At 43.2% G+C, this 11,413-nt stretch overlaps 1 protein-coding gene across 1 annotated transcript; it reads left to right on the top strand.

The window, feature by feature from the left end:
• The first annotated feature begins 320 nt into the window (after positions 1-320).
• On the top strand, positions 321-10,124 carry LOC310686345 (multifunctional protein ADE2). Its single transcript, XM_083460056.1, has 9 exons — positions 321-478; positions 2,238-2,435; positions 4,691-4,869; positions 6,054-6,233; positions 6,333-6,446; positions 7,880-7,963; positions 8,053-8,233; positions 8,453-8,611; positions 9,507-10,124. The coding sequence occupies exons 1-9, from the start codon at positions 460-462 to the stop codon at positions 9,671-9,673; spliced, it is 1,281 nt and encodes a 426-aa protein (XP_083316182.1). The 5' UTR covers positions 321-459; the 3' UTR covers positions 9,674-10,124.
• The last annotated feature ends 1,289 nt before the right edge of the window (positions 10,125-11,413 follow it).

The following is an 11,413-nucleotide window of genomic DNA, read 5'->3' on the forward strand; positions in this document are numbered from 1 at the left end:
CTCCCCCCCCCTTATGGAAACGGGGTTTGAGGGAATAAAGGGGTGGGGAGGAGACTTCGGTTTTCGCGCGGGGGAAGGGGGCGTCGGCGGGCGCTCGCCTCAGATTGGAGAAACGCTACCAAAGGGTTGTGTGTGTGTGTTAAAACATCCCTCCCTCCGTGGGTGGAGGAAAGGGGGCTGGAAGGCAGGATGTGGCCCCGGCGGAGAGTTTTAGGTGGCCCAACCCCTTCCCTTTCCCAATGAGGTGGAAGCATTGGCGGGTTTCTGCAACCGCGCCCCGCCCCCCTTGGCCGCCCCCTTCCGCCGTCCGTGCCCCCCCCCTTCGTACGCAGCCCCAAAAGTGCCTCCGGACTCCGAACGCGCTTCTTTTTCGGGTCGCTTCCCTCTCGCGCTGCGCTTGTCCTCGCGCGTTGCTAACTTGGTTTTGTTCTCTCCTAGGCGTCCCAGGCGGTCTCTGCGATGCCTCCCATACGCTCAGGTGAGTCGCTTCGCCCGCGCCGCCGGAGGGAAAGAGCTGGCGGCAGCAGCGTCCAGCAGTTGCCACTCGCCAGCGACCTGCCCGCGTATCCCACCTCCCCATGTAGATTGTAGGGAAATCGTGTCTTCGGTACTCCCCGGGCTTTGTTTCAAAAGTTTCTTGCGGGAGGAAACTGGTACACAGCCGTAATGTGTGTTATATACCTATAGGCAGATTCCTGTTGCATGGAGGACATTTTCTCCTGAGATTCTTCTGCGGGCACTGTACAGATCTGCTACTTGAGAAAGAGGAGTTTCAAAAGTTTTATGTTGCTTAGTCAGATTTCACTTCAGCTGTGCTTATCTTTTTGTCAAAAGCTCTACTGACGACTAAGGTGAATAATCCAGTGCTCCCCCCACCTCCCAGTTCCTTTGTATAAGAAGCAACACTTGCAATTGTGTTGATTTCACATGCCTCTGATTGTTTTCACAGTCTGTGTGTGCTGGGCAAGCAGTTGAAATTTGCTATAAAACAAGGAGTGCATGCAGTTATTTTGATGCATGCGATCCTCTGCATGCTTTCAGTGCAGGAGGTGCAGGTTAAAATGCCCTTGGGCGTTTTCATAGATATTACTGGAATTTGAGTGTCTTGTCCCTTGGGACCTGCAACAAAAGGTTGCAGTGTGGAGCGCTCATGCCCTGAGTTCCAGCCAGCCAAGTTTTAATGGACTGCATAAGGATCCACACGTGAAGAATGTAGTTTCTATTGTACAATATAATTTGGTTTAAGGCAGACTTCCTCAACCTTGGCCCTCCAGATGTTTTGAGACTACAATTCCCATCATCCCTGACCACTGGTCCTGCTAGCTAGGGATCATGGGAGTTGTAGGCCAAAAACATCTGGAGGGCTGAGGTTGAGGAAGCCTGGTTTAAGGGATTTATACCGCATCCTTCTGAAGGTTCCCAGTGTGGGCTAAAAGTTAAAATCGGAATAAAGCTAATGTTAAAGTAGTAGTAAAAAAGAAGGCATCAGGAATAGAAACAAACAGTAAGAATAAAAGGAATGTACAAATGATTTTTAAAAGTATTAAAAACCTGGTAATATAAAAGGCCCCTGGTGCTGAAATTACATCAAAGTAGGCCCCAGGGAGAGCAGTTTATAATGAGGGTTTTATCACCAAGTAGGCCCTTTCCTCTGCAGCCATCCTCTGTATGTCAAACGGCAGGAAAATCTAAAGGGCCTACTCAATATCTAACTTTATTTCCAGAAGCGAGTCTGGAAATAAACTGGGAACCAGTGTAGTTTGCAAACCACACGTACAATTTGGCTGTAACACCCAGTAGCAGCTAAGACCCTTGCAGCCATATCTTGAACTAATTGCAGTTTCTGGACCATCTTCAGAATTACATCTCATGTTCGGTTGTATGGTTATAAGCAAGTTCTGTCAAGATCTTGTTCCAGGGAAGTTTTCATAGTCTCTAATATTTGTCTCATCATTTTGAATCCGAAAATGTGAATGCAGCTAGCCTTACAGTGAAAGTTGCATGCATATTAGTTGAACTGGGATCCTTGCCATCCGATTTGCATCTGCTTTTGTGGAGGGACTGAGGTCTACCTCACAGTAAGTTCCACTGAATAAAGTGCAAATTACTTCTGGGGAGAAAAAACATGCAATAGGGTTCCAAGATGAAGGGTTGTAAGTTGCTAAGTTTCCTAATTGCATTGCAAAGCTGCTTTAAGAACATAACAATTTAAACTGTATTTTTCCATCCCCCTCCAGAACTTAAACTTGGCAAAAAAATAAATGAGGGGAAAACAAAAGAAGTCTATGAATTGCCAAATCTCCCAGGATGTGTTCTGCTTCAATCGAAAGACCAGATAACGGCCGGAAATGCAGCTAGAAGGGATCTCATGGAAGGGAAGGCCGCAATCTCAAATACAACAACAAGCTGTGTGTTTCAGTTGCTCCAGGAGGCTGGTAGGTGGTGGGAATTATGGAGCTGCATTGGGGGAAAAACACTTACTCGCAAAACAATTTAAAGCAATAAAACCATAATCAGTCACTATGAGGTTACATTGCTTTGCAACTTATGAATACACTGTCCACCTGGTAATATGGAATCTAGTATGTGTTAAGTACTATTTTGACCACATGGGATGCATTCTCAAGATTGCAACACCAACATTTCTGGGGGAAATCGCCCATGTAAAAATGATAAAGCTACTCATTCCTTACACGTAGGTTACATGGAATGCCTGTAGCCTCCAGTACCACTGCTTGTTCAGGCAGTAGGCTTTAGCATGTATTTGCTCTTTGTTTGTGACCAAATGAACTTTAAGCAGTTTAAAGCATTCCACATTCTCTGTTCAAAACGGATACACCCCTAAATGTATTCATACTACATTTTGACTACTTCACATACATTAAGTCTTACAAACGCCATAGAAGGTATCCTGGTATTATCCAAATATTTCTAATGGGGAGATAGCACAGGCTGAGGGGGAAGTATTTTAAAGCTACCTAGTAAGTTTGTGGCTTGAGGTGAGAGTTGAAGCAGGGACTCCCCAGATACTACACTTCAGGTGAGACCAAATGCCAGTGCAGTTGAATATCCACTAGCACAGTGAGGCTTCTCCTACCACCTGGTGTATCCCCCCCCCCCCCCAATATCTGAAGGGTTGATGGAGGCTCTGGGGCAGATTTTAGGAGCGAGAAAAGAAACTGAAGATCCCATTGCACAGGCAAATTTCTGTAGCATATGTCAGTGTTATGAGTCTCCTCATGCCTTATCTCTGTGTGTGTGTTATTCTGAAGAATTTGGCCCATGATTACAGTTGTGGCCAGTAGCCTTGTATTACAACCTTTGTACATTAAAGTCTGTAGGACAAAGAATAGCCCTTGCAAACTATAGGTTATTCAAAAGTTCTAATAAAACTTGCATCATTATATTAGAATGAGCTTTCTGAACTTGCTTCAGGCCAGTGTGCTGTGAGGAAATGGCGGTATTGAGCAAGCACTTTGGTTTAAAAATTAACTCGATTAGAGCCCTTTCTCCTGCTTCAAAGTGAACCCCCCTGAACCACCGAAACTTTGCTGGTTTAAACATTGCCTACCTTTTTGGAGGCAAGAATGTCTGTATCTCTTCCAGATTAGTGCTGCTGATTCCCAAGCTGAACTTAAAGCTGTGCTCCCAGAATATGTGATGGTGTCCCTTTTGGGAAGAGAGTGCTGTGTAAACTACGTCATTTAACCTTTCCCCCCACTCTTCCTCAAAGAATATAAAAACCTAATAAGAGTTGGGTGAACCAGGCCAATGCTCCATCTAGACTTGCATTCTGTTCTCACAATGGCCAACAAGATGCCTGTGGGAAACTCACAAGGAGGACATGAGTTTCCTCCCCTCCTGCAGTTTCCACCAACTGATATCTATACTGGCTCTAAAGCTTTATTTACTTTACTATCTGCTCCTTCTCCAAGATTCATAATATTCTCCTGCTACCTGGTCCTTGACAGCAACTAACAGGTTTGAGTTCAGAGAGCCATAGTGGTTGCCAAACATCTTGTATTAACTTGCATGGAATGCTGAGGCTGAAATCCTATGCGTGTGGAAGTGAAGCTCATGGACACAATAGGATGGGCTTCTAAGCTAATATGCTTGGGCTTGTTGCTCTATAAAACCTCCTTGGCTTCGAACCATCCATAACTGTACTCCAGACATTACAGCTGTACCTCAGGTTACATACACTTCAGGTTGCAGACTCCGCTAACCCAGAAATAGTGCTTCAGGTTAAGAACTTTGCTTCAGGATGAGAACAGAAATCGTGCTCTGGCGGTGCGGCGGCCGCAGGAGGCCCCCATTAGCTAAAGTGGTGCTTCAGGTTAAGAACAGTTTCAGGTTAAGTACAGACCTCTGGAACAAATTAAGTACTTAACCCTAGGTACCACTGTACAAAGATTAAAGGGGGAAAGTAAGTTTTATTTTCCTGCTCCAAGTTGTGTCTCCCCCAGCTGCTATTTGCTTCTTATATCTATTTGTCTCCTAACATTGCTTAGTACTGTATGCTTCGCCCGTCAATTTTGTGCAGGTCGAGATTGCTGTGCCAAACTCTTGAAATGTCTTTTCTGCGTTATAGTCGTATAGATTATGTGTCGCCCCCCCCCCCGCCACCACTCTTGGATTTAGAAGCGTGTTTCAGTCATAGGACTAATGTGTTGTTTAATTCCTTTTCCAGGAATTAAAACTGCTTTTGTGAGGAAACATAGTGACACAGCATTCATCGCTGCTCACTGTGAAATGATTCCAATTGAATGGGTTTGCAGAAGAATTGCTACAGGTTCTTTCCTGAAAAGAAACCCTGGTGTCGAGGAAGGCTACCGCTTTAACCCACCTAAGATTGAGATGTTTTATAAGGTGGGTAATGTAGCTATGGCTTGGCTGTAATGGTGGTCATGGGATATCAGACATCAGCTGATTCTGATAGACTTTTGGGAATGACTGAAGTCATTCCACTTCAGTAATATGTTAAAACCGTTTTATGGTAAATTTGGTGGTCCGTGCAGGGCCGGATTTAGGTTTGATGAGGCCCTAAGCTACTGAAGGTAATGGGGCCCTTTGTATGTCCAGCTGCCCTTTGTCAACAACAAATTGTCACTTTTTTGTGTTGAATATATGCTATGTGGTAATTTATGGACCTAATAGGTATTTAAAGCCATTTGTGCATGTTGCCTTGCAACCAGTCCATGCAGAATGTAGGCACCCTATGTATAGAAATGAGCAAACCAGTGATATTTTAGGGGGCCATCTAGCAGGCAGGGCCCATTACTCACATCACAGGACCCTACACAACTCAAAACACTGTTGCTGTATGTAGGTTTTATTTTATTTGTTTTTTATCTTATATTTTGTAAATGTACATCCAGGTTTTTTTTTCCTTTGATTTTTTGGGGGGCCCCCAAGAGAGTGGGGCCCTAAGCTATAGCTTGTTTAGCTTATATATAAATCTGGCACTGTGTGGACCTCAGGGATCCGCGTAGCCCACCCAGGGGGTCCGTGGCACATACCTGGATTTTTGGGGGGAGGAGGGGTGCTCATGTGACTCTCATGGAATATGCATGGTCCGGTTTTGCATGGTGGCACCATTCACATAACAAAAACTAACACAGAGATATCAACTTTTTCAAAAGTAGTGGGCCCATGGCTTGGCTTTTGAAAAACAGGGTGGCTACAGTACTTAGCTAATTGGGAACCACTGTGGTAAAGCTAAGCTTCCCATTATAAGTCTGCCACAGAAACATACTACTTTTGAGAGGAAGAGCAGGATAATGAATAAATATGAATGATGGATGTGTCTGTACTGCTGTCAGAGTCAGAATGATTATTTAGATGGTGGCTTTTCATTGTTAGGTATTGACAGATTAAGGATTTGTTCAAAATAAATTTGTTGATGCATCAAGTAAAAACGATGTACTTGAGTCAATAACACGTTACAGAAATTTCCAGTTCTTCCCCCCACAAAATGATGGTGTGCTTTTTGAACTGGGTGCCTGGTGGAAATGTGAAGCTGTTCTAAATAAAATGCACTGTTTGTTTACCAGGATGATGCAGCCAATGATCCACAGTGGTCTGAAGAGCAACTCATTGAAGTTAAGTTCAAGTTTGCAGGCCTTGAAATTGGACAGACTGAAGTTGACATTATGGCCCAGTCTACTCGAGCCATTTTTGAAATACTTGAAAAAGCATGGCAGCCCCTGAACTGTACTTTAGTGGACATGAAGGTATAATGACGTGATCTTTTAAAAGCATGTGTCAATTTGAAAGCAACAATAAATTAGCTAACTTCAACTTTTCCCCACCTTCCTTTGGGATATTATTAGGTTGAGTTTGGTGTGAATGTAGCTACAAAAGAGATTGTTCTTGCTGATGTCATTGATAATGATTCTTGGCGATTGTGGCCATCTGGAGACAGAAAACAGCAGAAAGACAAGCAGGTAATTCTATGCTTATGGCTTGTTTGTTTTTTGTTACTTTTACTATTAAGCCAGTATTCTGAGCTATCTTTTGCTCTTTCCCTACTGCTGCAGAAACTCTGTGCTTGCAGCTTCATAGCCTGGATTGCCCTAAGTACAGTGGTACCATGGTTCTCAAACTTAATCCGTTCCTGAAGTCTGTTCTAAAACCAAAGTGTTCCAAAACCAAGGCACACTTTCCCATAGAAAGTAATGCAAAATGGATTTATCCGTTCCAGACTTTTAAAAACAATGCTTAAAACAGCAATTTAACATTAATTTTACTATCTAACGAGACCATTGATCTATAAAATGAAAGCAGTAAACAATATACTGCAGTCACACAATCAATCAATCAGTAGCTGAACTGGGTTCCACACAGTCACAAAAACAAAAAAGCTGCAAAAACTCAAATAGCAAAAACAGACAGACCTCAGCATAACACTCAAAACGGAAGCGTGGCACTCAAATTGGAAGCATAACACTGTTACGGAGCACGTTCAGCTTCCAAAAAGGGTTCTCAAAGGAACACTTACTTCTGGGTTTGCATTGTTTGGATTCCACATTGTTTGAGTACCAAGGCGTTTGAGAACCAAGGTACCACTGTATAGTGAAGGGACTTTCTTATGCTTTGACCTGTATGGCACATTATAAAGAGAGTGCTATGTTCTCAGCATGGGGCCAGAATGTACATAGCCTCCTCCATGGGGGCAGAGCTGTGCCACTGAAACTGTGCACTAGACACCTGTCTTCCAAAAGTATTTAAAGGGAGAAAGGAGAGTGAAGGCACCATGAAGCTCTATTCTCACAATGGCTGAAAAACTTCTGCTTGGTGTCGTAACAGCAAGCTGGCTTTTTGTGTTTTGGCACCGTCTTTTAAAACTGTTATTCTTGCTCTGTCGAGAAACGTCCTTATTATCTCGGGCACCTGTTGCAAGCTGAATAGGATGCCAACCCCAGCCCCAGCTTTTAAATCCACTGAGGTTTTGAATTTCAACTCTCCTTACCTTCGCACAAAGTGACCCAACTTGTGGGGGCGTGCAGGATTGGCTGCTGATTGTGGGAGTAATGTCATAATGTCATGAATTCCGCACATTCAAATGTAAATTTCATAATGTGTTATTTAAAAAATCCAAATAACCCTCATGTAACTAATAAAATAATGGTATTATGAATCCCATGCGAGTAACTGATTTTTTTAATAGTGAAATAAATGTGAAAATAATTTTTAAATGTATGGAATTCATTTGAATGGTTTTCTTAAATTCAAATTTACCAATGATAAATAAAACACATTAGTGCGATTATGTGAAACTGGTTTGTCTATTAGCAGCTCAGTTGAATTAAGACTTGGCTTGCCTTCATAGTCAGATGCTGTAACCAGTGGAATGTATTTTGTTTCCTGTTTCTTTTAGTCTTACCGCGATCTCAAAGAAGTGACTCCTGAAGCACTGCAAATGGTGAAGAGAAACTTTGAATGGGTAGCTGAAAGAGTGGAGGTATTGGCGCTAGCCTTCATGAGACAGATAATTCTCTTTGCCTCTCATGCAAGTACTTACAATTGTCCTTTGACTTTCCTTTCTGCTAGCTTTTGTTGAAACCACAGAGCCAAGGCAGAGTGGTTGTGCTAATGGGATCCACTTCAGATCTTGCCCACTGTGAAAAAATAAAAAAGGCTTGTGGAAACTTTGGCATTCCTTGTGAATTACGAGTGACCTCTGCTCACAAAGGACCAGATGAGACACTTAGGATCAAAGCTGAATATGAAGGTAAAACTGATTTTATTTAAACCTAGTGATAGTCATTGTTACTTAGCTTAGACCCATTGAAATCAATGGACTTAAATGCACTGATTTAAGTCAAATCTCTTGACTATAACTAACATGGGGGATTATTTCTATTCCTGTAACAAAACAGTTTTCCTGGAAAAAGGAAAAAGGAAGGCATGCATAGTATTTGATGCTAGGTATTTTTGTGTCAATTATTAGGTGATGGAATTCCTACAGTGTTTGTAGCAGTAGCTGGAAGAAGCAATGGTCTGGGACCCGTGATGTCTGGAAACACAGCATATCCTGTTGTAAACTGTCCTCCACTCTCGGCGGACTGGGGTGCTCAGGATATATGGTCATCTCTGAGGTTGCCCAGTGGTAAGTTACCTGCCTTTGAAACAAATTGCTGTTTGCAAAGAGGCAGTACATACTTCAAAGTCAATGCATAGCTATGCCGTTGCTTTGATCAAAACTGCTCACTCCAGACACATTTGTCACTTAATCGGGGCTTAGTTCTAAGTTAATGTGCATTTTCTGTGGTGGCTCCCTATTTTTGTAATGCTCTCTCTAGGGAGGCTCGCCTGACGCCTTCATTACATATCTTTAGGCACCAGGCAAAAACTACCTCCTTCTCCAAGGCCTGTGGCTAATTAAGCAATCTATGGCCTTTTAATGGGCCTAATAAAAGGTATTGCCCAACTGTCGATTTTAGAGTTTTAGCCATTGTTGTGTATATTCTGCTCAGTCTTTTCCAATCATGTTAATAAGGCATATCTGCTTAATTCTGTGTAGTTTACGACTTGTGTTGAATAGTGGAAACGGGGGGTGGGGGGAGCAGGACAGCAAGAGAGAGTCCCAGTGCATTTCCTGAAAACCATACCTAGTCTGAGCAGTTAAGCATATTTCTGGCACATAGAGCTGTCAGGGCTCCAAATATCCTTGACAAACAGAAAAGCGGGACTTTCAGAGTCTTCAGATCTGCATTAGACTAGATGCACTGTACAACTCAAAACTTGACTTAAGTTAAAATTATACATAATGGCTCTTCAGAGCAGTTTTAGAATTGGACCAGGACAAGTTTGAGTAGTGTTGTACTGCCCTCTAGTGGTTGGAAATCTCTTCCTCCCAAACCCAATTTTCTGAGGTTTGGTTATAACTGAAAAATTCAGGGTTTAGCTAAATTATGGTAACTGCATTTGCCTGCAGTCATATACAGATGGACAGCTGTAAAATCAAAACAAAGGCTATAACTTTCCTTTTTATTTTTAAACAGGTCTTGGCTGTTCCACAATTCTTTCACCCGAAGGTGCTGCCCAGTTTGCTGCTCAGATATTTGGGTTGAATAACCACTTTGTGTGGGCCAAGTTGCGCTCAAGTATGTTGAATACATGGATCTCGCTGAAGCAGGCTGACAAAAAGATGAGAGAATGCAATTTATAAACCGCTTCTTCATTCTGTGTTCTGCCAGCTGTCAGAATATGGCATACCATTTCTAACTCAAGAACACAGTCACCAGTTCTATCATAAACAGATGAGCCTGCAGGTTCCTAGCACATACGGTTAATCTTTGGCTTTCTGAAAGCTGTAGAACTTCACAAACGCTACCAGTATTATGGAGTAGTTTTTACTGATCCATCTCAATAGCTTGTTAAACAGAGCTAGTTACCTGTATTGATTTGTAATCCTGAACAGAATGTTAATTCTCAAAGTTTCTATTGAACAGCTAGCAATAACAGCAACTGTCTTAACCCAGATTCTAATTAAGAACCTGTTCAACATGCAACAGTGTTGCAGAGGAAAGAAAGGCTAGCCATTATTTCAAGATAGTATTGTGAAATCTGTATTCGGAGGGAAAGTGTTTACCAAATAGGAATAAAAGAAGCTTTCACTAGTGTGGTATTTTTTTTTCTTACAGTACAGTCATAGCTCGGGTTAAAGACACTTCAGGTTAAATCTTTTCAGGTTGTGTTCCGCAGTGATCTGGAAGTAACAGAATGGGTTACTCCCGGGTTTCGCCACTTGCGCCTGCACAGACACTCAAAATGACATCACGCGCATGCACAGCAGCAGCAAATTGTGACCCGCGCATGCGCAGACGCGGATTGCGTTCTGCTCAGGTTTCGAATGGGGCTCCGGAACGGATCCCGTTCGCATCCAGAGGTACCACTGTAGTGTAAATCAAGTAGGAAAGCAGTTGTCAGCTGTTTAGTATCACACCTCTCTCAAATCTCTCTTGAATCTGCCTGCTACTAGAGGGTTATGAATACACTGTCCACCTAGCAATGGCTTCCTTGGAAAAGAGTGCTTAGAAGAACAAGGGTAGCCAATGTTGAACCCTGCAGATGTTTTCAATAAGGGCTCCCATGAGCTTCTGCCACGCTGGCTACTTATCAGGGATGGCAGCTGCAGTTCACAACATCTGGAATGCACCAGTTTGGCTATGCTTAGCTTAGAAAATATACGCTTATGTATGTTGGGCTTCTGAGGGAAAGAGATGGGCCTTTGGTCAAACAAGGAGATGTTCAGATGTGCCTTTGCTGTCCTATTGACTGTAGGGACCAAGACTTGGCAAACAAGCTAACAAAACCCAGAAGCCAACTGAAAGCCTGAAGGGTGAGGAAGATTGCGTGCAGCTTATACTGTGAACCCCCTTATGTTCCACACCCCTGAACCATCCTTGTCCCTGTGCACAAGCTGAGAAGTACTCTGGAGATGGGGAGGCCATAGGTAGGGAAGACTGAGCCGACAACACCCGAGGTGGCTGTGATGCAGCCTGCAACAGCTCAGGGGAAATAGAACCCAGTAGGGCCTCCCTTGATTTGAAACTGAACAATGGGAGCAAGCTGCAGAGACTATTGGTGCAGGAGGAGGAATTTGCTTGGGCAAAGGAGCAGGAACAGCAGAGAAGCTACTAAATTCACTGGAAGTCTGAAGAGAGTCAAAATGATGCATTATCTCAGGTCTCATGGTAGCATCCTCTTCCTGTAACAAAACCTAAGACATTTCCTGTCCCCAGTAGGGTGATGGAGGGACTTTGAAGTCACTGGAGTCTGTGGGAACAGTGCAGACATAATAGGCCCACCTGGAGGCAGGGTTCACTGTTGACTCTGGTTTGGTCCGCTCAAACGTCAGGGCTGCCTTGTTTTTAATCTGCTCAGCCTCAACAGAAGAATCATATAT

The sequence above is a fragment of the Podarcis liolepis genome (assembly GCF_965112155.1).
Source record: "Podarcis liolepis genome assembly, chromosome: 9".
Classification (NCBI taxonomy): domain Eukaryota; kingdom Metazoa; phylum Chordata; class Lepidosauria; order Squamata; family Lacertidae; genus Podarcis; species Podarcis liolepis.

Bases quoted from the DNA above. Each gene is read 5' to 3' on its own strand.
- LOC310686345 (XM_083460056.1), top strand. The intron at 6,447-7,879 runs GTAATTCTATGC...TGTTTCTTTTAG, and splicing joins AACAGCAGAAAGACAAGCAG to TCTTACCGCGATCTCAAAGA. The intron at 8,234-8,452 runs GTAAAACTGATT...GTCAATTATTAG, and splicing joins GATCAAAGCTGAATATGAAG to GTGATGGAATTCCTACAGTG.